The sequence below is a fragment of the Mustela putorius genome, unplaced genomic scaffold (assembly GCF_011764305.1).
Source record: "Mustela putorius furo isolate JIRA1106 unplaced genomic scaffold, ASM1176430v1.1 tig00003845_pilon_pilon_pilon, whole genome shotgun sequence".
NCBI lineage: Eukaryota > Metazoa > Chordata > Mammalia > Carnivora > Mustelidae > Mustela > Mustela putorius.
This window is the reverse complement of record NW_025421998.1, coordinates 12,049,859-12,075,284: the sequence shown is the minus strand read 5'-3', so window position 1 is coordinate 12,075,284 and position 25,426 is coordinate 12,049,859. Positions and strand designations below refer to the sequence as shown.

Genomic DNA, 25,426 nt, shown 5'->3' with positions numbered 1-25,426 from the left:
CTATTTCTGTAGATTCTCTTCCTTTGGAAGGTTTCCTGGCTTCCTACCAAGTTTCTGTTTTCATATGAACTTGTTCAAAACACAATTCTTTTACTTTCTTGGGTATATATGTGTTTTAATCTTTTTAAAAAATATTTTCTTTGGGGCGCCTGGGTGGCTCAGTGGTTTAAGGCCTCTGCCTTCGACTCAGGTCATGATCCCAGGGTCCTGGGATCATGGGGCTCTCTCTCAGCAGGGAGCCTGCTTCCTCCTCTCTCTCTGCCTGCCTCTCTGCCTACTTGTGATCTCTCTGTCAAATAAATAAATAAATCTTTTTAAAAAAATGATTTTATTTATTTGCGAGAGAGAGAGAGAGAGAGAACAAGCAGAGGAGCGGCAGGCAGAGAGAGAGGAGGAAGCAGGCTCCCTGCCGAGCAGAGAGCCAGATGTAGGGCTCCATCCCAGGACCCTGGGATCATGACCTGAGCCGAAGGCAGAGGCTTTAACCCACCGAGCCAGCCAGGCACCCCTGAAATACCATTTTTTTTTTAAAGATTTTATTTATTTATTTGACAGACAGAGATCACAAGTAGGCAGAGAGGCAGGCAGAGAGAGAGAGGAGGAAGCAGGCTCCCTGCTGAGCAGAGAGCCTGATGCGGGACTTGATCCCAGGACCCTGAGATCATGACCTGAGCCGAAGGCAGCGGCTTAACCCACTGAGCCACCCAGGCGCCCTGAAATACCATTTTAAACAATCATCCCAAATAATCCTCTCACAAGTACTGTGAATTTTTTTCAGGCTTTTAATTTACATCTTTTTCAGGATTTTAAATGGGATCAAATTCACTGTGTAGATTAGCGTGCAGAGAACTGACATCTAGATAGCGGAGTTTCCACATCCACAGAGTAAGCAGGTCTCCCCAGTTCCTGGAGTTTTAGTTTAATGATCCACCAGTGTTTGTGGGGTCTTCATGGCAGGCTCCCCCGACCCACAATTCCAGGTCCTCATGGTCAACTGTGGTCGCAAAGCAGGTGACCCCGTTATGATCTACTTTCACGAGGTCAGTACAATCCAACCCTAGGTCACAAGCCTGGGTCACTCGCCCCCATCATCTCCTCGCCTGGCTTCCTCCTCCTCAATCTTCCCAGGAAGGTAAGTGCAGGACAGTAAGGAGGTATGAGAGACAGAGCACATGCACGTAACTTTTATCACCGTATATTGTTACACTTGTTCTGTTTTATTGTTATTGTTAATCTCTTCCTGTCCTAATTTGTAAATTAGACCTTATGATATGTGTATGTGTATAGGGGAAAACGTGGTATATACACGGTTCCCTACTATCCACGGATTTAGGCACGCACGTATCCCCCCAAGGCAAAGGGGGACAACTGTACGGGTAGCTTAACTGTTTATTTTAAGATTTATTTCTTTATTTGAGGGGGGAAGGAGGAGGGGCAGAGGGAGAGATGGAGACTCTCAAGACGACCCCCACTGACTGGGGCTCCATCCCCTGACCCTGACATCATGACCTGAGCGGAAATCAAGAGTCAGATGCTTAACAGACAGGACCACGAGGCGCTTCTTTTTCTTTCAATCGTGGTGGTCGAAGCTTTTGTAAATTGCATCCCCCCCACTGGCCGTTATTCATATGAATGAATGAAATCGATTTCTGTGTAAGGATTTTGTATCCGCTAACTGCCTACAGTTTCTCCTTGTCCGTATCTCTTCATTGACTTTCCTGAAGTACAAGGAATTCACCAAGCCATCTGCAGGTAGTCAGGGGCCGGCGGGCTGACGTCCCTTCCAATTTTTACATCGAAGTTCTTTGGCTTACCTGCTCACATTGACCGGTGAAAGCAATCACATCACTGTGATATATAGGTATACGTCATTGCGGTAACAGGAGCGGGGGCATCTGAGCCCAGTGTGGTTAGGGCTACGTGAGTAATGAAGGCAGATACTAGTAGGAGAGACTAGAATAAAAGCCACTTCTTCCAAATACGTACATTTCAGCCTTCCACAGATTCATCCTCAAGAGCTAAACCACCACCAGACCACTGCACCTATTTTCATATATTTTTACTAGGAAAAGTCATTCACTTTTGATTGACTGGGACACTTGGACACTTGGAGATTTCCCTCTCACTCCCCCGTCTGGATTCCTCCGGGTGCAGTGATATCTAAGCGAATGAGCGTGGTCCCATATTCTGGATCTGTGGTCGCGGCCATGTGCTTGGGTCCATCTCTAGCGTTACTCTCCTGGAGTTCCGTGGACCCTGAATCTATATAAACACGTGTACTTCGGGTGTCCCCAGTTGCTGAGAATTTTCAGTTTCACACATAGTAAGGATTCAGAAACGTTACGCTGAAAATAAAGAAAAGATACAAATGAATGCCTTATACAGAAATCCATCTCCAAGTGTCCCAAGGGATGCTGATATAATGGGAAATCAGAACTCTCTTTCCTTCCTAACCAGTATTTTATTAGACGTCCAGTCTCAGGGATGGGAAAACAGGTCCTGACAAGCACAGGTCTTCCCAGTCCTTCATGAGAAGGACTGTGGCTCCAGTGGGTAAATGATCACAGGTGAGAAGCTTCACAGGTTCATTCATTTCTAACACACATATTGTTTCCAGCTCAGATGATCTCAGCATTGGCCAGGAAGGATCATCTACAACACATTTCTTTTTACATGGTAGGCAACACCTTCTAAGTCTTCCTGTATCTAATGACAAATAACGAAAATATATTTATTTCATCTACCTTAATGGCTTTCAGGGGTTTTTATGTTACCAGTTGGTATTTTTTTCCATTTCCTCTTCCTAACACTCCTCAGTGTCAGGAAGAGAGGTTTGAGTCACATTGTCTGGCCTTTACTTTCTGTTCCCGAGTTCCTGTCTGCCTGCAGCCATCTCTGTAGGAGACAACACAGTGACCGCCAAACCTAACAGCATCAAGGGAACCCAACAGGTAAGAGAAGGACCGAGAAAATGAATATAGTAAAAATATATATATTTTACTATAGTTTTAATATAGTTTATTTTATTTATATTATACTTATAATATAGTATTATATATAGTATTATGTATGTATTATAATATAATACAGGTTGCTATAGTTTACTATATTTAAAATATAGTAAATATATTTACTAAAGTTTACTATATTCGTTTATATATGTGTATGTATATACATATATATATATGAGAAATGCGAAAATGAAAAAGAATCTGGCTTAGAACCTGCTCTGGTATTTGTTTTTTGGGGACATTAAAATTCATGTTGCTCTTGGAGCTAAAAATGGAAGTCGCACTTAGCCTTCTGTAGCTCACACTTTTGTCAAAATTATCCTCACACAACACGGTATCAGCAACACCCACAGACCCCCAACCCGGGGATGGAGTTCCTCATACCCCACGTTTTCTGGGCCCTCGGTACCTGGAGCTCGAATGTTTGAACAGTGCTTCCCGTTTTGTCATAGATGAACTGACCTAGGAAAATTTCTTCCCCATCACACTGTTTGGAGATGCCCTGTGAAGGAGAGCGACAGACAAGGGGGTTTTCATGAATAGATGCTCGGCTACATAAATGGAGAAGTTTGTCCATCCACGTAGCAACAACTCTCAAGACATCTTTGGCCGCCCGCCAGGAGCAAGGTGCTGCCCCGTACACCCAAGAGGTGTTTAGCTCAGCTTGTGAGGCAAGAGGAGGCTGACCGCAGGTCTGACTGGATAGACAGACGATAGGGAGATAGATAGAGCAATCGATCAATAGATACACAGACAGACAGACAGACAGACAGATAGAGACAGGGAACTAGAACATATCCCAGCACAGACCCTGGTTCAGTAACTGAATTACAGTTGGCATACTTTGAATAAAATAAGCACAAAGTGAGGGGCGCCTGGGTGGCTCCGTCGGTGAAGCATCCCTCTCTCGATTTGGGCTCAGGGTCACACTCTGTGCTCAGCACGGAATTTGCCTGTCCCTCTCCCTCCACCGCTCCCCACCCCACTCACGCCCTCAAATAAATAAATAAATAAATAAATAGAATCTTTAAAACATGCACACACAAAATGCATCCCCATGCTGACCCATAGTTTTTCAAAATGATGTAAGTGTAATCCAATCGCCAGACTTCAAGAACACAAATAACTCTATCCAAAAAGTAAGGTTTTTGACTGAAAGAACTTCATGATATTTGTATGCTCTTTCTCTTGGGCTCCTTCCTTCTCTACCTTCAAAATGGAAGATTTTTGAGAGGGGACAGACCTGGAAATGAATTTATTTTGTGACTCTGAACTTTATCATTAGCTTCCTTGAATCATGGCAACACAATAAACAAAGAGTTCATTGGTTCAACTGTTTGATAATGAAAATATTAACATGTAACCTTTATCATAAGGTTTTTTTTTTTTTTTTTTAAGTAAGCTCTATGCCCAACTTAGGGCTTGAACTCATGACCCTAAGATCAAGAGTTGTAAGCTCTACCTACTGAGCCAGCCAGGTGCCCCCATTACAAATTTATTAAAAGAACTGGCTGCAACATGATTACATAATGCGGCCATAATTATAGATACAACATACAGCTCAGACCTCATACACAGCAGACCCTTGAACAACCTGGCTTCAACTGTGTGCGTGGGTCTGCAAAAATGTGGATTTTTTTGGATAAACACATGCTTTTCTTTCCTTTTTAAAAAACATTTTATTTATTTGAGAGAGAGAATGAGTTAGAGCGAGCATGGGGGTAGGGGGTCAGAGGAAGAAAGAGACTCCGTGCTGAGCAGGGAGCCTGATGTAGGACTCGATCCTGGAACTCCAGGATCATGACTTGAGCCAAAGGCAGACACTTAACTGACTGAGCCACCCAGGTGCCCTTCCTCCAGCTTACTTTAAGAATACAGCATCTAATATATATGACATGCAAAATATTATCAGTAAGATTTAGGGGTCAACAGTAAGATGTTGGTAGTTAAGTTTTTGGGGGGTCAAGTGTAGGGGAGGGGTTTCAACGGAATAGGAGGGAGTGACTGCTCTAATTCCTCTAACTTCAATTTTACTAGTTCATGAATTTGCTAATATAAGAGAAAAATGATGAGAATGGTTTTTATTGCCTGAAGGGTGACCCATAATTCCCCTATAATGAGCAACTGATACGTCTCTCTGAGATGGGGTTCAAGTGGCTCAAATCCAACTTTGTCTGTCTGTCAGCAGACACCCACTGTGTCTCAAAGGTTTGCCTCAAAGGGTAGGCGGTTCCTTTCTGTCTTGTGACCCAGGATCATGCCATTTACAGGCACTCGAAGGGTGCACAAAGCAGACGGAATGCTCATGCTTTAACCCCAAACCCCCCTCCAGATCAGGCCACCAAGGCAGAGAGCAATAGGGAACACCCGGGAACAAACACTAAGACGAAAAGGTCCGGAGAGAGCCGGTCGGTGACTGGTAGAGTGGCCTGGAGCAAGAATAGATTATCCTGGTTGTAGGGGGACCAGCAGCATGCTGACACTGTCATTGCAAGTCCCAGAAGGGCAGACACGGGGCCACAGGCTGGGGGCTGGGCTTGGGGTTGCCAGGGGAGCCCATGTACCTATTTTCTCCGCAGATGGTCGACCAAGCTAAAATCTGGGCACAAGTTTGCAGGATTCCTCAAGAGTCAACCTGCCCCCATTACACTCTGAGGGTTCCGGAGGAATCTGCCCAACCAGACCACCCACCTAGTGGCCACCACCTTGCACGCACAGAGTTTGGCTGGCTTTCTACCCTTTGGCTCTTAAATGCAACAGATGAGCATCACCAGACACCAGAGAAAAGCACCTTTCCACAAACAGGAGAAGTGGTCTTTGGGAATAGGACACGGGAGGGAGCTGGAGAACATGCAGCACAGCTCTCATTAGTGTCCATTACCATCTTCGAAATCTTGAGAGAAGATACTGCATCCATGGAGGAAGAAATTCAGACTCTAAAAAGAGGAGTTATTTGCAGAAAAAAATAAATCTTAGAATAATCATGACAGCAGAAATGAAAAATTCAACATATGGGTCAGGATATAAGTTGGTAAAAATCTTTCAGAAGGTGGAACAAACAAAGAAGGAAGATTAGAGAGAAAAAGGTTGTTTAAATCATAGATTAGGTGGTTAAGTCGCATCCTCAGGGTGAGGATGTGAAGTCCGGCCAGAGCGGAGCACGAGGGCAGAGTGGGCCGGAGCGGACGTTTTAAAAAATAAAATCAAGGAGAAACTTGGAAATGACCTGACAGGAAGGAACACAATGGCAGGACTTTAACCCTCCCGAAAACGAGGTGGGGGATGGTTTTGGGCTAGGAATGTAGAAAAGTAAGCAAATTCAATTGAAATGAGGCATTCGTTTTAACAAGAGGAACATCAATGTCTCACCCAAAGAAAATATTATTCCCGTTTGCCGCAGGGTTCGATGAGAACCCCTCCATGCACACAGTGACCGTGAAAACACGCATATTGACCGAGAGGAAGATACGCTGTCCAGCAGTGTCCCAAACGTGACACTGGATTTACCCCATGACTTCATAATTCCACTCCAGGTATAGATCCAAGAGAAATGAGCATCAGGGTCCGCACAAAGACACGTACATGAATGTTCCCGGCAGCATTATTCCTAATAGTTAAGAAAGGAGAAACAGCTCAAACGCCCGTCTGCTGATAAGTGGGCATAGAAGACGTATTCTAGCCACACCATGAAATTTTTATTATTCAGCAATTTCTTTAAATGTTTAAGACTTTAAAAAAGATTACTTGAGAGAATGAGAGACGGGGGGAGGGAGAGGCAGAGCGTCGTAAGCAGACTCAATGCTGAACCCAGAGCCCGACGTGGGTCTCGATCTCATGACCCTGAGATGACGACGTGAGCCGAAACCAAGAGCAGACGCTCAACGGACAGAGCCACACAGGTGCCCCCATTAGTCAGCAATTTAAAAATAAAGTACAGAGCCATGTTATAGAGCACAGAGGAACCTCAAAGACATGATGCTAAGTGGAAGGAGCCTTGCACAGAAGGCCACATATATGATTCCACTTAAATGACATGTCTGGAGTAGGCAGCATTGCAGAGACAAAATAGGTCAGTGGTGTGTGTCGGGGGGCGTGTGGGGCAGGCAGCAGGCTTGGTGATGAGAGCTGACAGCTCAGGAGGGCAAGTCTTCTTTGGGGAGCAACACAAACGTCCTAAGGTCGATCGTGGTAACGGATACACAACTCTGTGAATATACTAAGAGCCATGGATGGGAACACTTTAAGCGAATTGCTGGTGTGTGAGTAATAGCTCAGTAAACTCGTCTTTTAAAGACCTAACCCTGGGGGAGGATGGGAGAGCCGTGGACGAGGACTCCTCTTCATTTTTCATCAGAGGATGTCAGTAGACGATAAGCAAAACTGAAAAAAAAATTCAGGAAATAAATATAGGGACACTTGGTTAGCTTAGGTGGTAGAGCACATGACTCACGATTTTGGGGATAATGAGTTCGAGTCCCACATCTGGCACGGAGATTATTTTCAAAAGAAGAAGTAACAGTAAAAGCAAATATGAAGGGAAGTGTACCCAAATGAGCAGCTAAAACTGGCGAGCAGAAGCTTCCAGAGAGTAGAAACCTGGGTGGGAGCCCTGGCACAAGAAAAAAGTGTTTAGTTATAAGCATATGAGAATGCTGATTTTTAAATTGTGCACCAAAAAAAAAAAAAAGTAAGTCATAGAAATCCTCCGGTCCAACCCTCTCTCTTTTGTAGATGACAAAGCAGAGGTCCCGGAAAGAAGGAAATTTCTTGCAGTGATAAAAATGGTTAGCTGCCCAGTGGTGGTGCCAGCCCAGCATCTGATTCCTAGCCAACCCCCTCCTAGCCTAATCCACTCTGAGGTGATTCCAACTCCCTCTCACATGGACGGAAAACTCCTTGGGTGCGCTGGAGATGTTTCCTGATGGAGACACCTTCTCCGAGATGTGCTCCATGGTGATAGCAGTTGGCATGATCCTCCCGGCAAGCTTGATTAGGACGTGGCCCTGGGAACCCGGGAAGGCCCAGCACTTCCCAGGGTGGACATCCGGCTGGAGAGAAAACACCGAGTTCACCATTACCACAGATCTTGCTTATGCCTGTAATACGAAAGCATTGAGTGGGGTACATACCACATGGGAAAACTGCCAAGGTACCCAGGGGTTTGGTTGTTCTCCCAGAGCACATTATGCTTCTATCACTCAAAGCCCTTCCTAATAGGATTATCTATTATAGGATTATATGATTTATTTACTATGCATCTTCTTTTATCATTCTACTTAGACTGTATGTTGCTACTTAGCCGGTTGGCATGAGTGTTGATGGTGTGTTGGTGATAAAGACAGTGATGGAGGTGATGATAGTGATGATGGTGGTGGTGGAGATGGTGGTGGTAATGATGGTGGTGGTGGTGGAGGTATTGGTAGCAGTGATGGTGGTGATGGTGGAGGTGATGGTGGTGATGATGATGATGGGGGAGGTGATGGTGGTGATAGAGGTGGTGATGATGGTAGTGAAGGTGATGGTGGTTGTGATGGTGGTGGTGGTGGAGATGGTGGTGATGATGATGGTGGTTGTCATGATGGTGGTGGAGATGATGGTGGTGGTGGTGGTGACGACAGTGGTGGTGGTCAAAGCAATGGTGGTGGTAAGGAAGAAAATGTACCATGTTCTAGATCTAGAGTCTGCAATGAGATCTGCACGATTGTTCCTGAAGGTATTCCTCCCTTGGAAAAGGACATCAGGTTTGTAGACGGTAGTTAAGAGCAGCCCTACCATCTGCTGGTGTCTACTTAGAGTCTTCTGAATTGCACTCACATGTTGGTGGAAATCTCCTGTTACACTTGGACTTTGGAGGAATGTGTCGGTCTGGAAAGAGTGGGGCACAGTGCTGACACTTAGGGGTGAGGATCTGGAACTAATATTTGCTGAAAGACTGAAGTTTTCAAAAGAAAAGGGGCAGGGCACAGGCCCAGCTTCAGGAAGAGATATGGAACACAAATGTCCTATTTAAGAAATAAACTAGCTTACTGATTTTAAAATAATAAAAACAATCAATAATTCATCAATTGTAGTTTACTGCTCATAAAATAAGAGATAATTTATATAGTTTGATGACTATTAAAATGCAAGTACAGGGGAGCCTGGGTGGCTCAGCTGGTTAAGCATCTGACTCTTGATTTCAGCTCAGGTCAGGATCTCAGGGTCGTGAGATTGATCCCGTCGGGCTCTGTCCTCAGCATGGAGTCTGCTTGGGATTCTCAATCTCTCTCTGTCTCTCCCTTCCCCTCCCCGCAAAATGAAATAATAAAATAAAATAAAATGCAAGGTGAGGGTTTAAATTCAGATGGTGCTGTGATAAATTCAGATGGTCTCGATTTTGAGTGTTAGTATCTTCATGATAAATAGGAACAGAATCCTCTGATACAAACGGATTCCTCTGAGTCTCACTTTTACCTGGAGAATAATATCTGGGGGCATTTCATAAGTTAAGAACCCGATCCTATGCCAGTAAAGTTTCGCTTTATTATTTTTGTAACTTTCCGACGTCCCAGCTTCAATGACAGAGGCCCCTGCAAAGACAAAAGAATTTGAAAAATAAAGAAGTACACGTCTCAAAACGCATCACTTCTGTTTTCACAGTGCTGTTGGACAAGCATTCCCAGGTGAACTGCAAATGAGGTGAGACTCACACTCGGGACTCGGCCGGGAGAGCACGGTGTCCCGCTCTCCCTGCGGCAGAGGATTTATCACTTCGGGACAACATTCTTGCTCCGTGTGGTTTCACAGCATTTCTGAAACCGGCATGGAGTGAATTCCAGAACTGATTCAGGGGTGCAAATAGGATGTGGGCTGTTTACTACCTAAACAGATGCACGGACGCCCACTTCTTAACAGCCCAACCTACTTAAAAGCAAAACAAAAAAAGCATAAAAAACACTATCAAGGGCGCCTGAGTGTCTCGGGCAGTGAAGCAGCCGACTGTTGGTTTTGGCTCAGGTCCCGATCTCTGCTTTTTGTATTTTGTCCAAATCTTTCAGCTGCGTGTACGCGGTGGGGCTCTCTCCATCTTGGCTCAGCCAGAAGATGGCCCCATGTTTCATGCTCACATTTATTGAGAAACCATCACGTATCCTGCTCGTCCTTGTTCTACACAATCTCTGGATTTACCTTCGTCATCATGGATTTTTCGAGATGGAAGCCGCACGTGCATTCAATACAGAAGAGGAAAGAAAGCACAAGAAGGGTGTGTCCGAATGCCAGTACTTAAAAAGGAAAGAAAGAAAGAAAGAAAGAAAGAAAGAAAGAAAGAAAGAAAAAAGAAGATTCTCTGGTTCACTTCCCCATGTCATTTTTACTTAGATTTTGTTTATTTATCTGAGAGAGAGAGAGAGACAGCATGAGTGGGAGGGAAAAAGGAAGAGGGAGAAAGAGAATCTCCAGCAGGCTCCCCACTGAGCAGGGAGCCTGACGTCAGACTCGATCTCAGGACCCTGGGATCATGATCTGAGCTGAAGGCAGACGCTTTACTGGCTGAGCCACCCAGGTGCCGCAATAAGTATGTTTTCTGAATACTAAATAAATAAATAAATAGAAAGAGGGCCATCTGGCCGGCTCAGTCAGTCGAACATGCAACTCTTGATGTCTAGGTTGCGAGTTTAAGCCCCCCATTGGGTGTAGAGATGACTTAAAAATTAAATCTTAAAAAAAAAAAAAACTTTAAAAAATAGAAAATAAAATAAAGAGGCATGGACGGTTTAGAAGCATGAACTCTTCAGTTTGTACTCACCTGCTGATTTAAGGGCATAGTCGGCCATCTGTACTTGGTCCTCTCTCAACTTTTTAAGGACATAGTTGACCAAGTTTGACATTTCCTGTGCAAATATCAAAAACAGTTCTGCGTTAACAGTCTCCCCCAACTGCTCAAGTTCTGACCATTCACTGTGTTACCTGGACCTGAAGGCCGTAATCTGCAAATTACCGACGGTGAACATTGAGGGAGCTGCGCTGAGCCAGTTGCTGAAGGAGGATTTCTAGTGCCCTCCATGGCGCTGCGGCATTGCCGATCTCCGGAACGCTGCAATGTGTCAGACACCCCCCAACCCAAGTCCCAGCAAGGTTGGACACAAGGCCCCTTCGGAATCCCTAACAACCTCCCGTCATGCTCTGCAGCGAGGCAGTCACACAGGGTTCTGTGTGCCACCTGCTGGGTCCCCCCTTCATTCGCGACTGGATCATTCTGTAGGTAGTTGGGCATCAGGCCGTTTACATGGACTTCACCACTGCTTGTTCGGAATGCCTGAGGGGCTCAGTCGATGAAGTGTCTGCCTTCGGCTCTGGTCATGATCCTGGGGTCCTGGGATCCAGCAGGCTCCCTGCTCAGTGGGAGGCCTGCTTCCTCCTCTCCCACTCCCCCTGCTTGTGTTCCCTCTCTCACTGTGTGTGTGTGTCTCTCTCTCTGACAAATGAATGAATAAATAAAAGTCTTAGAAAAAAAAAAAGGGGGGGAAGGGGAGAAGAAGAGGAGTGCGGGAGACGGGCAAGTGCAGCCAAGCTGACTGAATTCCAGCATCACCTTCCCTAATCGGGAGCTGATGAGGTCAAGGGCACTAGCTTCGGCTCCGTGAATAAAACTATTCTGCTCCGTAAGTATTTACAGGCTGCATTTCTGAATGTTTGTTTTACTGGAAAGTAAGATGGAATTGGCTATTGACTTGGGGGAGAGGGGACATCCATCATACAGCAATGGTCATCTGTGTGACACTGCAGTGATAGAGAAGGGGTTCCCAGGCAAGCCTTGTCAAGGTAAGCTCCTGTCGGGGAGAATGGTCAGGAGGACACAGACACACAGCTGCCAGGACCTGAGTTTTCTGCTCCCAGAGCCGTGTGGTGCAACCCTTCCAGGCGACCTTACCTCGTCCGTGGCCTCCGGGGGCTCCTGGTCCCAGTCTCCATCCACGTTCCAGCTGTGGCTGTGTAGACCATCCTGCGTATCTCTAAGCAATGCCTTCAGAACATCTATTTGTTCAATTAAAAATAGAATTTCACGGAAGTTGTTCTCCAAAGTCTGGCTTTCCTTCCTGTAAAAGGAGACCCCCGATGTGAAGGGAGGGGAGTGGGCATCCTGCCATGCCCTGGGCTTCAGGAGTGGAGGAGGAAGAGGGAAGGGGCTTTATGCTGGAGCAGAGAGATAGGGAGCTCAGAAAAGCCCCCTTGTCCAAAGAATCGCCTTTCACTCCCCCTGAAAAGCAAGGACATTCAGGGAAAGGAGCTTCCAGACAGTGTCCCAACTCTAGGGGTGCGTTCTAGGCAGGGAAGTAGGGATCCTCTGACCTTACACGTCCCTCATCCTTCCCTGGGGGCTCTGCTACCCTGACCAGAGGCTGCATGACTTCACAGCGTGAAGCCTAAATCTCTAAGGGCCACCTTGTTCTCTTGCTTGGATTGGGGAACACCCTATATTTCCAGTGGGGTATGGAGCAGGGGTTTCTTCCTGAGCCCTGAGGTCTTAACGGATGAGGCTCAGGAAGGAGGGTGACTGCAGGCGGTGTGGCTGGAGATTACAGATGGGGACCGTCATCTGTCATGCTGACAGCAGGAGGGTGACAGCTGACTGCAGAACAGGTTGAAAATTACTGGTGGACCCAATGAGAAGATGTCAAGTCAGCAGGTGTTTCTTTAGGTTGAAAAATGGTCGCACTATGCATCTAGTACTCCCCCCTGCTGCCCAATTTGTAAAACAGTACATGTTCAAGGTTTGGTGAATACAAAAATCCTCAGGAGATAAACACTGTTGCATTTCAGTGTGTTTGTAACAGTTTTTATCCCATGTGAAAAATGAGTAACAAAATAGAGATCCTGTTTGTGATCTGGTGTCCTGCTCTGCTTCCCAGGCACTAGATACATGTTATTATATATTAAATCATTAAATACATGCATTAGTCATATTATAGTTACTTTGAAGGCTCCCTAATTCCCCATTACACGGATATTTTCCAATGTATTTAGCCATTGGTTTGTTTTTCTTCTCTAGGCAGTTTTCATTTTTTTAATTGTAACTAACCTTGAAAGCAGTGTGTATTTCCTTAAGGAAGTGGGAGTGGTTTTCATTTTATGGTTTTTAGAGAAGGATTCTGTTGCTGGAGTCCCAGCAGCAGCGCCCCACAGATCAGAGCGTGTCACTCACTTTAGAAGTTCTAGCTGCTCCTTGGGCATCCGGAGTCTGGCCTGGAAGAAACCAAGGGACTCAAATCATCCCGCATCCTGCCTGTCAAGCAGAGTTAGCGTTCTTATTTGTAGAGGGGAAAGAAATCCCGTTTGCTCCCTGACAGACATGCATGACGGGGGAAGCCAAGCATCCTCTAAGACACCTGTACGTTTGTCCTGGTTAGTTTGTGGGGACTGAGCCACCCCCAAAGGTGAAACTGACAGCTGGAGCATAAGAGGGGCTGCTTCTCGAGGTAGTGCAAGTGCTCAGTGCCCCTGAGACACAGAGGTGGTGGGGGTTTAGGTGGGAGAGAGGGAGGGAAGGGACAGAGCCAGGAGGAGAAGGGAGAGTGGGGGGGGAGATGATAGGGGGATTGTGGGGGAGGGGACAGAGGGGATGAGGAGGAGGGAGGGAGGGGCCAGAGGGCCTTGCTGAGGCCTTAGGCTGTCCTTGTAAATACGGAGGACCATCCTCTTTCTGCTTAACTGATGCATCTATGGCGGGATTCCATTAGCAGAAGAGCAGACACTGACCTAGGCTGACAGGTGTCTGACCTTGACCATCTCCGTGGGCAGGGGTGGTGCCCCGACCAGGCCCAGAATGAGCAGGGGATGAGGCTGCTGCTGAGGGTGGAGGTGTCAGCGCAGAGGGGGTTAACAGGGACCGGGACGGCAGGCTTGGATTCGGGCTGCAGCCCACGCGGCCTCTCTGCCTGGGCGCCAGCTCCTCTGCGTCCCCAGGTCCTCGGCCACGTGGCCTCCAGGCTCTCCCACAAATGTCTACAACGGGAGAAAGGTACCCCCTTGGTCTCGGAGGCTGTGCTTTCCTCTGAAGCTGGGAGAGAGGGACCTTGTGCCTCCTGTTTCTTCTGGCGTCTGGTGGCTCCTGGCTCCCCACGAGGGGCTGCCTGTGCCTGGCCTCCAGGCCTTTCTCTCTGGGCCCTTCAGGGACCCCTGTCACTGGCTCTGGGGCCCACCTGGGACATGCAGGACGATCTCCTCTCAGGACCCCTCATTGCATCTGATGAGACTCTCTTTCCACATCAAGGTGACATGGGTTCTCAGGCAGGGACCTGGCTAGCTTTGGGGGGTCCCCTTCCAAACCAGTGACCATCCAAGTGCTGCCTGAGAAACAGTTTGCTGTCCTCCTCTGCTGACCAGTCTGCCCTTCTGTTTCAAAGACCTGCTCTCCTCCCTGTTTGTCCCGCGGAAATTAGCTCTGTGCTTGCCTGAGGACCTTGGGCCTTAAGGAGCACAGTGTGGTGTGCAGTGAAGTGACACTGCTGGGCTTTTTTCTTTTCTTTTCTTTTCTTTTCTTTTCTTTTCTTTTTTTTTTAAAAAAGAGAGACAGTGGGTGTGTGTGAGTTGCGGGAGTAGAGAGGAAGAGAATCTCAAGCAGGCTCCCCTCTGAGTAGGGAGCCCAACATGGGGCTCAATCCCAGGACCCTGAGATCATGACCTGAGCTGAAGGCAGACACTTCACCGACAGCCACCCCGGCATCCCTAAAAATCTCAGGATGTAAAAAAATTATATTTTCTTCTGGCTTCTCCCGAATGGGTTTCAGGGGGCTTCCACCATTGGAACAAAGATAGCACGAAAAGACCTAGGACAATACACCGGCAAGGAAATAAAAGGGAGAAGATAAAGGGGATTGGGAGGTGAGATTGCCCTGCAGGTCGGGAGTCTTCCCTGCCGGGAGCTGTCAGCTGTGGACCCCATGCTGGGTTCCAGCACCAGAGCCACGGAAGTGGGGGTTGACATGGGAAGCGGGGGTGACCAAAACTCACACCACGCACAGTGCCAAAAAAGCCAAAAATCAAAGGTGTAGGAGAAGCTGCATCGCACCACGCCTGTTGACGCCACTGGCACGGGGTCTCCTGAGAACTTTCTAGAGTCCCTCCCTGCAGGCGGTGTCCTCCCCAAGAGCTCTCAGGGGCTAATCTTCTTGGGCTGGTCCCAAGTTTCGAGCACAGGCTTTGAGCCCAAGTGGGCACACTGTGCTCTGCTTTTTCAGGCAACGTGGATGAGGTCCGGGGTTTCATGCCCTGCAACGTGGCTCCAGGAAGGTGCACCGGGACCAACCGATGCCCATGTTCACATGCACTGTGCGCAGTTGTGACTTCTTTTTTCCCTTAACAAAGCTCCTGGTAGACGTCCTTGTCCTGTGTCCTTGTCCTGTGTCTTGCCCTGTGTCCCTGTACACACCCCGCAAGAGGATGGTTGAAGGTGTACTAGTTGCCGACTGTGTTCCGGGTTAGTAATCAAGCTCGCTGCTTCCTAGAGGGGCTCGATGTCAACCAACTGAGTGTTTGGAGCAGCTACTTTGCAGTCACTGGCCCAATGCTCTTGACAGTGACCATATGGGGGGTGGGGCCGTGTGGCGCGGGTCTGTAAACCCGCGTCCCCAGCAGTGGCCAGAGTAGTTCAGATGGGCAGGCCCAGTCTCGGCACAACTTGGCACAACCCAGGTTTGAACTCAAGCCCCAGGCATATGAGTAATCTCTCTAATTGTCCTAAGCAGCTTCCTAGGATTTATTAAGTAGGATTTAGTAATACTCTTGTGAAATCCTCATTTTGAGGAGAAACTGAAATGTGTATTTAATGTGCTTTGGATGTGGGGTGATTGCCCCATCCCCCCCACCCACAGTGAGGTGGAGGAGGCACAGCTAACTTCTTGAAAAGCAGGATTAACTTATTAAGGTTCAATATACAAAGGTCACCTAAAATCTGGGGATTGTTAATCTTTCTTGTAGGAGTTTATCCTAAGCAAAAAATATGGTTTCTTCTAGAAGGGGACTCCACTCATCCCAGGCACGAGGTTCCATCCCGTGACCTCATCACTTCCCAAAACCCCTCCTCCACACCCCGGGAACGATTTCCACTGCGAGGACACCAACACTCAGTCTGTGGCATTCTGACCCTAGCCCCCCAAACTAAGGTCCTCTGCAAAATGCACTCATTCTATCCCAATAGCCTCCGAAGTCTTGGCTCATTCCAGCACGAACTGAAAACTCTAAAGTCCAGGGCCTCGGCTAAATAGCACCAAAGTCCATATGGGTTAAGATCCCAGATAAAATTCATCCCAAAGCAAATTCCCCCCCAGCTGTGAGGCTAGGAAATCAAACAGGTGATGTGCTAAGTACAAGCATGACCTCCTCACTGCAAAAGAAAGAAAGAAACAGAGAAGACGAAAGTTTACCAAACGTTCAGTCTATGGCAGGAGCTTGCCGGGATCAGAGGCTGGAGAGAGTTTGTAGGTCAAATTGTCGCTTCATCATAAATCCACTTAACAGGACTCTGGTCCCTGAACTATTTCTGTCAGACATTCACATGCAAAACGAAGGTAACACACTACAAGTTGGAGCATATTAAATCTTAAACAAGTGACATACAAAACGGTTTAACAAAAGCCACCTGGTAATTATAAAGCCTCGAACCGTATTCTGCAATTAGAGCGTAAAATTGTCTGGATTTGTGAGGAAACTCTGTTTCTTGAAGCCACATGTGATTGCCAAGTCCTGTGAAAGAAAAGGCCAACTCTGATGAGAGATTCTGTCTGCAAACATCTGTGATTTCCTACTCGTATTTCTTCTAAAGACTTTTAAGTCATCTCTACACCCAGTGTGGGCTCGAACTCACAACACCGAGAGCAAGAGTTGCGAGCTCCACTGATGAAGCCAGCCGCCTGCCCTGACGTGCTACACGCACTGGTAAGAATTTCTCTAAGCACGAAGGATACATATCCGCTTTAGAAGGATATCAGACCATTGGACGACAAGATGGAAAATGGCAATATTGGGTGCTTAACAAAATCAGTTCTCCGTTGAAATGTTCATATGCTGGCAAAGACCAGTAGGATCTACCTTCATTGGACTCTTAAATCTAATCCCAACCTTACAGCAACCAGAGGACTGAAGGACTGAAGGAAAGAGCAGATTATTGTTGTTAAGATTGTGATATTCCTGCTCCCTGCTTGCCATCCCTCCACAATCCCACCATGGGGAGCATGGGGGGATGGGAGTGCACAGTGTTGGTGTAACTTGCTGGCTCCAGGGGGCTAATGCAGACTTGTTCTTAATCTACAGGACCTGGGAGTTTTGACCTGCCCGGCGTTCCCACTCCTTTGGGCTAGAAGGGTTTTCTGGGAGGCTGTGATATCTGTTGAAAGATTTAAGGACAGGGGTGCCTGGGTGGCTCCGTGGGTTAAGCGGCTGCCTTTGGCTCAGGTCATGATCTCAGGGTCCCTGGGATAGAGCTCAGCAGAAGTCTGCTTCTCCTCTCCCTCTGCTCCTTGCTCTGCTCTCTCTCTCTCTCTGTGTGTCAAATAAGTAAATAAAGCCCTTAAAAAAAAGATTTAAGGACATATATTGGCCTTCCTGACCTGGGCAAGGAATAGTAAACAGGGCAAGTGGCAGACTGCCCCACAGCATGGGAAGGAGAAGTCAGAAGAAGTCCTTTGTGGGAACAGGGCTTGGAAGGGAAAGGGGGGTGCATCATGCATGGCAGGAGCTGGGTGCATGCTCAGAAGAGATCACAGAGAAGATCCTGGGCTTGGTCTCAGGTGGCTCTTCGGGGTCTGTGTGAGCCAGGGGTGAAGGTTAAGGCAGAATCAAGACTCGGAGAGTCCTCATTCTCTCTCTCTCGATGACTCCAGGAAATCTGTCTGGTCCATAGCAGACCACTTAGAGAGCAAACAGTGATCATCAGTAAAAAATGACTACAGCCCTCAACAAGGAGGAACAGCGATCCCTGAGAAAGGGGAAAAAACCTGATTTCCTGAGTTACCATATTAAAATATTGAAATGCCCCATTTCCAACACAAAATTATAAGACACACAAAGAAACAAGCAAATATGACCCATTTAAAGAAAAACAAATGGATCAAAACCATCCTTGGGGAAGTCCAAACAATGGACAATGGACATAACAGACAGAATCTTCTTTTTTTTTTTTTTTAAGTTTTATTTATTTATTGAGAGAAAGCATGCGTGTATGCATGCAGGGAGAGGGGAGAGGGAGGGGAGAAGCAGGCTCTCCATGAGCACAGAGCCCAATGTGGAGCACCATCCCATGACCCTGAGATCATGACCTGAGCCAAAGCCAAGAGTCGGATGCTTAACGGACTGAGCGCCCCAAGTTGGAGCCTTGATTTTGCTGGGCACTCTGTGCTTCAAGTCATTAATATATTAGAGCAATTTACCATGTGCTAGGGGGTGCGATGTGGGATGTTGGCAGTCAGAGGCCTGCAAACGGCACGTTGAGCCATTTCTCCAGCCCCCTGGGGACAAGTGAGTCTTTCTTGCCATCTCCCTGTGACATTTTTGACTTCTAGAGTTTGCTCAGGAATTTCATCCCACGGAGATCCCCCTCCCCACACAGAAATGTCCTGCGACATGGCTTTGAGGACCTTACCTATAAGAAGAAGAGTCAGTATAGACACTGCACTTATGACAATCTTCCAAGACTGGGTTAACCTACAGAGAAGAAAAGCAAAAACAACGTAAGGGTCCAGCGCCAAGAACCTGTACTTTGGACGTGAAACTGACCGCCTCAACCAAGTCCACAAACATGCTCCTTCTGGGCTGAGTGTGAGAATAAATTCACTTCCCAAGGGAGCTTTGGAATTGAGAGAAAACACTTTTGGGGGTGGTGTATTTACACACTCAAATGTCCTGTCCCTGTCACACATGTTACATGGTTATGCTGGTGTTTATGTCTTGTGTATGCACTGGTGTTTTCATGTGTGCATAGATGCTTACGAAGGATAAAATGGAAAGGGTTATCTTTGGAGGTAGAAAGAGAAGAGGTTAGAGTCTGATTTTTGTGGAAATTAGGTATTAAAGGGCACCTGGGGGGCTCGGTTAAGTGTCCAACTCTTGGTTTTGGCTCAGGTCTTACTATTTTTTTTAAGATTTTATTTATTACACACACACACACACACAGAGCACAAGCAGGGGGAGGGGCAGAGGGAGACAGAGAAGCAGGCTCCTCGCTGAGCAGGGAGCCGGATTGGAGGCTCCATCCCAGACCCTGAGATCATGACCTGAGCTGGAGGCAGACAATGGACTGAGCCATCTGGGAGCCCCATGGCTTAGGTCTTCATCTCAGGGTCGTGAGATTAAGTCCTGCGATGGTTAAGTCCCTCGTAGAAAGAAACAAAGAAAGAAAGAAAGAAAGATATTCAGCCAAGGAACTAAGGATGATTGACAACTATCTGATGAAGTTCTTTAAAAAATCCTAACGCTTCCCTTCACCCTTTCCTTGCTGTCTACCATCGACACAGAAAAGGACACAAATTCTACCGCCAGATTCCGCGACCTTCGTCGCAGGATGAACTTCACAGGATGAACACACCCGCGTCAGCTCCGCAGGAATGAGCAAAAGCCCCGCGCAGCCACTCTTGTGCCCCCATCAGACTGTTTCCTTTCCACCCCAAAGGTCACCTCTGTCCTGACCCAAAAGTTTTTCTTGATTCTTTGCCCTCAGAGGGAGGTGTATCTTGAAGCCACATCCTCTGCAAATACTATTTAGGATCATGTGGGGGGTCCACTGCCTAAAGAGAATTGTTGGAGGCGGATCTACAGCGCAGGTGAGCCCTCGCCACGGGCTGCAGGAACTGAAAATGACCACATGCCCGTGTCAGGCAAAGGTTACATCTGTTTTTCCGGAAAACCCTGGCTGTCAGCCTCTGCTTTTCCAAGCCCCTTGGATGCCTTTGCCCTGCCTGTGGGCCCCTGTCTTCAGCGGGGACCACCCTTTGCTACTTCTGCTCTGTCAGTCCAAAACCGTCTTCCTGTATCATGACAAATGACACAAAATGTTGTAGCCCTCGCTCCTTTGGGCAGTTTTGTTTCTGTGCAAGGGCTGTGCTGTCACTCCCATGGCTCTTCCGTGACTTTTCATTTCTGCTTTCCCAGCAGGCAGCAGGGGTGGGGTAAGGGGGGGCTGGGGTCTTTGCCCTGCCCCCTCTCTGGATGGGGGGGTGGCTGCCCTGCCACCTCCTTGAAGCCAGTCCACACCCACTCAGACCACAGGACGCAGTTATTGGCTCCAAATGGGTGCCTACAAACCATGCATCATTTGTCCCTCAAGGATGCCCTCAGCACTCCGTGTCCAGGCTCCTAGACCAGGTAAGTCACAGAGAACCGACAGCTGGTCACAACGGGAATGATCTATAAACCCAGAGGGCACAGCAGTCACCTTGCCACTGCTGTGGTTCTGGTTCACCGTCCTTGTGGACCCTGGGCTGGAAGGAATCAAAGTGCCCCCCCCACCCCCCACCACTGCGTGGAAGGGAGACCCCGTGCCCTGTGGTCAAGAGACACCTGCCAGGAGACTGTTAGGAAATGACTTTGTCTTCAAAAGGAAAAAGCGTTCACTGGGTCCGTTCCCAAGTGAGCATCGCACCTCTGGCTCGCGGCACTGCGAGGTGCACGGCCGTCCCTCCCCGGAGCGGCGTACCGGCTGGCCTCGCGGCTCCCGTCCTCCGCCAGCGGGATGTGAAGACTGGCGCTGCCGCCGGCTTCCTCCGAATGACCTGTCAAAGTCCTGGCGCCCCTCCTCGGCTTCGGCCTCCCGCTCATGTTCCCACACAAGGTAGCACAGAGCTGGAAGGAGGAAGAAGGGCGTCGCTGCGCTCTTCGCTATTTTAGGAAAAGCATGACGCCCTCCGCAGAGGGCCTGCGTTGGCTTCTTGTCTTCTCCCGTGCTCCTCCTTAGAGGGGGGAACTATCTGTGGGCGAGCAGATCTGGACCTGCTGAGGACCCTTCTGTTGCATCACCCGCTGTGACACATCATAATGGGACCCCCCCGCCCGCCCCGGGTCAGGCGGTGCACCTGTGGCCGCCTCTCCGCCCCCACAAACTCATCCCGAGCACGTGTTCAAGCTTTACCCTAACCCGTCTGAGGTCCCCTGTACCTAGCTCCCCGCCGTCACCAGCCGGGGGGTTGCTAAAACACCACGGAGACCACGGGAGACCCCAAACCATCGCTCCCCAATGTCCCTTCCTTCCCACAGGGAACTATGATCCGGAAACCGACGGAATTCCCACGAATTTTTGAATGTTCGATCACGATACATGTGCCCTTACAGAACACAACAGTGTGTGTTTGCTTTCCACCGAGATGCCTTCCTCCGTTTTCTCGCGTCGTCTTGGGCCGTCTTCACTTGGGCGCGATCGCTTTCATGCCCACGCAGTCTCCGATGCTCGATTCCGTCACGTACACGTCGCGGTCGTCCACCTGCTCCCGCACGGATGCGTGCTCAGGCTGCTTTCAGGTCTCCAGCAACAGATGATAGCCGGCGCCCGTCCTTGTGCGTGTCTGGGGTCCACCCTTCGCCAGCCCACACCTGTCTACGTCCCGGGTGACAGCTTCGGAGCACGACCTCAGGGTGCTTGGAGCAGGCGCCTGCCGGCGGGGTGATGCGGTTTCCTCCTTGTTGGTTCCTCTTCATTCCTGCACGTAGGCGTGCACATGTCTGCGAGTGTCTGTGCGCACACGTCCCTCTGTGTGTGTCTGTGTGTATGCATATGTGTGTCTTCGTGTGTGTCCCTCTGTGTGCGTGTCTGTGTGCATGTGTGTCTGTGTGTCCGCACACGTGTGTCTGTGCACGTGGGTGTGGTGGTTTGATCATTTTCCTCTTAGGGTCTTTAACATTTTCTCTCTCTCTTTGCTGTTCTTCAGTTTCTCTTTGATACACCGAAGTGGGACATTAGTTCCCATTGTTCCGATAGATGCGGCTACTTTAAAGGTCCATGTGGGTGCTCGTGGATCGCCTCATTTCTGGAATATTTCTCCCCCATCCGCTCTTCAAATGCTGCTTCTCTGCAGTCCCTCTGGTTTCTGGTGATGCTCACTTAGCGACACTGTGAATTCCTTTGGCTCCACTCTCCCCACAGCTCACAGCCCTGTCATAGTTAGGATTTTCATGTTTTATTTCCCTCTTTTTTATCTACGCTGGTTTCAGGGTGGTTCATAAGTGCTACTTTACAGTTCGTTGATCTACTCTTTGACCCTGTGAGGTCTTGGGATTTCCTCCCAAGAAATCCCAGCATGTCTCCTTCTCTGCCTTGCTGTCCCAAGCTCAACAGGGACAGAATGCAGCAGAGGGACAGGCTATCTCTCTGCCATGCTCTGACCCCCGCTGCGGGCTGTCCTTCCTCAAACTTTCTTGTTTTTGTTCAAGGATATGAATGTGCATACAATGACATATTTATGTAAAATGTGATTAGGAACAAATACCTGTGTATGTGTGTATCTATAGATACATGCATTGCTTCACACTGTGGAATTGTGAGCTGACCGTAACCCATGTTCTGCATTTTGCATTTCTTCCTTTAAAATGTCTATATTTAAGTCTTCCCAACTCACTTGGAGGTGACCTTCCCCAGTGTTTCACGGCTGCAGGCAGTTTTCTGAGCGCCAAAGTCCATCCAACCTGTCCCATACTGACGGGAGGATTTTACATTTGTTATTGTTTTTTATTTTTTAAAAGATGTTATTTATTTATTTGTCAGAGAGAGAGAGAGAGAGAGCATGCAAATAGGGGGAGCAGCAGAGGAAGAGGGAGAAGCAGGCTCCCCGCTGAGCAAGAAGTCAGATGTGGGACTGGATCCCAGGACCCTGAGATCATGACCTGAGCCAAAGTCAGACTCTTAATGGTCTGAGCCACCCAGGCATCTCAGTGAGCATTAAAAATTTTTTTAAATTTATTTGTTTTTAAATTTATTTATTTAGAGTGATTGGGGGAGGGGCAGAGGGAGAGAGAATCGGAGCCAACTCCATGCTGAGCATAGAGCGCCACGCTGGGCTCGATCTCACGACTGACCTGAGCTGAGATCAAGAGTCACACTTAACCAATTGAGCCACCCAGGCATCCCTCCAAAATGACATCCTTATCAAACCATTTTTTAACAGCAATGTTGTGACAAGGACCACTCGGCCTCCTACCTGCAATTGTGTTTCGTGTCTTCTAATTCCTGTCTTCTAATTCTAATTCTGATCGACACCATCTTTACTAATGATTCCCTTCCCCGCTGTGCAACACCCCCCCGCCCACCAGTACTTTGAGACCCTTCCTCTGCAGGGCCTTCCCAGCCCCGTGATCACCTCTTCCCGGCAGAGCCAGGAACAAGAGAAGTATGTCCTGGGCTGGGTCACTGCAAGACTCCAGTGCAACCTGCCTCTTTTCTCGCATTTTCCGGCAAGCAGTCAGGAGGAGTCAGGCTGTGTCTTCAACACTTTGCTTGGAAATAGTTGCAGCTGAGTATTCAAGGTCATGACTCTCAAGCCCACCTTTCCTAAAACACCAGGTCACAAACACAATGCAGCCAGGATCTTTGCCACTTTTTAGCTGGGGTGGCCTTTGCCCGTGTCCTGTAAGGTGCTCCCCATTTCCATCCAGGACCTTGTCACCATGGCCTTTGCCAGTGTACTGATAGTCTGTCTGTGAGTACGCTGGCCTTCCCCAGGCTTTCTCTGGAACCCCTTTCTCTGGAACAAGGCTTTCTCTGGAACCCCTCTTTGCTTCCTGAGCTGTTGCCAGAATCGTCCTGGGTTGTCTGTGCACGGCAATGTGGTCTGTTTCTAGTTCCTTAGAACTGCTCCAGCCTCTACCTGCTACCCACATCCAATGCCGCTTCCACATTTTCACATATTTGTTATAGCAACACCCCACTTCCGGTACCCATTCCTGTTGTAATCTGTTCAGGGGATGCTTTACCAAGAACTACAGACAGGGTGGGCTTGTGAGCAAGAGAAATTCATTTCTCGCAGTCTGGAGCTGGGAGTCGGAGATCCGGGTGCTGGCAGAATCGGTGTCTGGCGAGGGCTCACTCCTGGTTCACAGATGGCCTTCCGGCTGTGTCCTCACAGAGGGAAAGGGACAAGTGCCTCTGTGGGGCTCTTTCATAAGGGCACTAATCCCATCATGACCCAATCTCCTCCCATGGGCCCCACCTCCAAATACCATTACACTGGGGGTTAGACTTCAACCTATGCACTGGGGATGGGGGTGTGGGGGGGACACACCTCTCCCATCTATAGCCGTCTTCACTGTCATCTTCATGGATGACATTATCCTTCTCATCCTCAGTTATGACCCTTCCCAACTGGGAACTACCTACCAGGCAGGTCCCTCGAAAAGCTTGCATGCAAAGAAGGCAGACTGATGTATTTTTAAAAAAATGACCAGGACCCATTCTACCTCTAGGAATGAAGAAAGGCAGCAGAATACTATATATATATAATATATATATTATATATATTATATATAATATATATATATATATAATCATCATCTCAGGGCGCCTAGGTGGCTCAGTTGGTTAGGTGTCTACTTTCAGCTCAGGTCATGATCTCGGAGTCCTGAGATGGAGTCCCGCATTGGGCTCCCTGCTCAGTGGGGAGTCTGCTTTTCCCTCTGCCTCTGCTTTTCCCCCTGCTCTCTCTCTCTCTGTCAGATAAATAAATAAAATCTTTAAAAACAACGCATCACATTTTGGTATATAAAACAAAAATCCTACAACTCTGTTCTAAGCAGTGGTTTCTGATAGAGTGTATAACAATAAACTTACAATAATAAATCATGGATTATTATTTCTCAAATATAAGTTTTGACTTTGTATTTCTCCCAAACAATACAATTACCTTGGCCTTGTATAGAAATTATTGCATTACAGGGATTTAATTGAACTGATCTAAACCCTCTGTCCCTTAAGTATATTTTGTGTTCACTCTGTTACTTTTCCAAAATTTTTCCTGTTTCATCTCAATCTTGAGCAAGGGGTCTTGCTTAAATCCATTTTAAAATGTGAAATTTGTCTATCGATAAAAGAAAGAAAGAAAGAGCGGGCCATTATCACTTTAACACATACTACAGGGCACAGTAGGAGGTGTTGATGGGGACGCAAGGTAATCCTGTGTCCCTCTGTGGCGGCAGAGAGGATGGTCTTGTTTTCCCAACTAGACTGAAAGCCCAAACTGCTATGTAATATTGAGATACTGAAATCTTTGTCACAAAGGAAGAGCTTGTCATTAAATCATTTTATATTATTTTAAAAATATATTTATTTATCTTTTGGGGGGGGGATGCAGAAGGAGAGGGAGAGATTTCCAAGGAGACTCCAAGCTGGGCATGGAGCCTGACCTAGGGCTGGATCCCAGGACCCTGAGTTCATGACCTGAGCATGACCCCTGATGGAGAGGGGA

The 25,426-nt window shown here is 47.8% G+C and overlaps 1 protein-coding gene across 2 annotated transcripts; it reads right to left on the bottom strand.

Annotated features, from left to right (window-relative positions):
- Window positions 1-1,794: 1,794 nt before the first annotated feature.
- On the bottom strand, window positions 1,795-20,960 carry SUN3 (Sad1 and UNC84 domain containing 3). 2 transcript variants are annotated; one of them, XM_004739417.3, is made up of 10 exons: window positions 20,623-20,960; window positions 18,628-18,689; window positions 16,630-16,733; window positions 13,195-13,235; window positions 11,923-12,088; window positions 10,798-10,882; window positions 9,465-9,580; window positions 7,892-8,059; window positions 3,421-3,513; window positions 1,795-2,345 (listed from the first exon to the last, which is right to left on the bottom strand). In XM_004739417.3, exons 1-10 carry the CDS (start codon window positions 20,796-20,798, stop codon window positions 2,232-2,234), a joined length of 1,125 nt encoding a protein of 374 aa, XP_004739474.1. In that variant the 5' UTR covers window positions 20,799-20,960; the 3' UTR covers window positions 1,795-2,231. The 2 variants fall into 2 exon arrangements, with proteins under 2 accessions (XP_004739474.1, XP_004739475.1); XM_004739418.3 differs by having other exon boundaries at window positions 20,677-20,960.
- Between the last annotated feature and the right edge of the window lie 4,466 nt (window positions 20,961-25,426).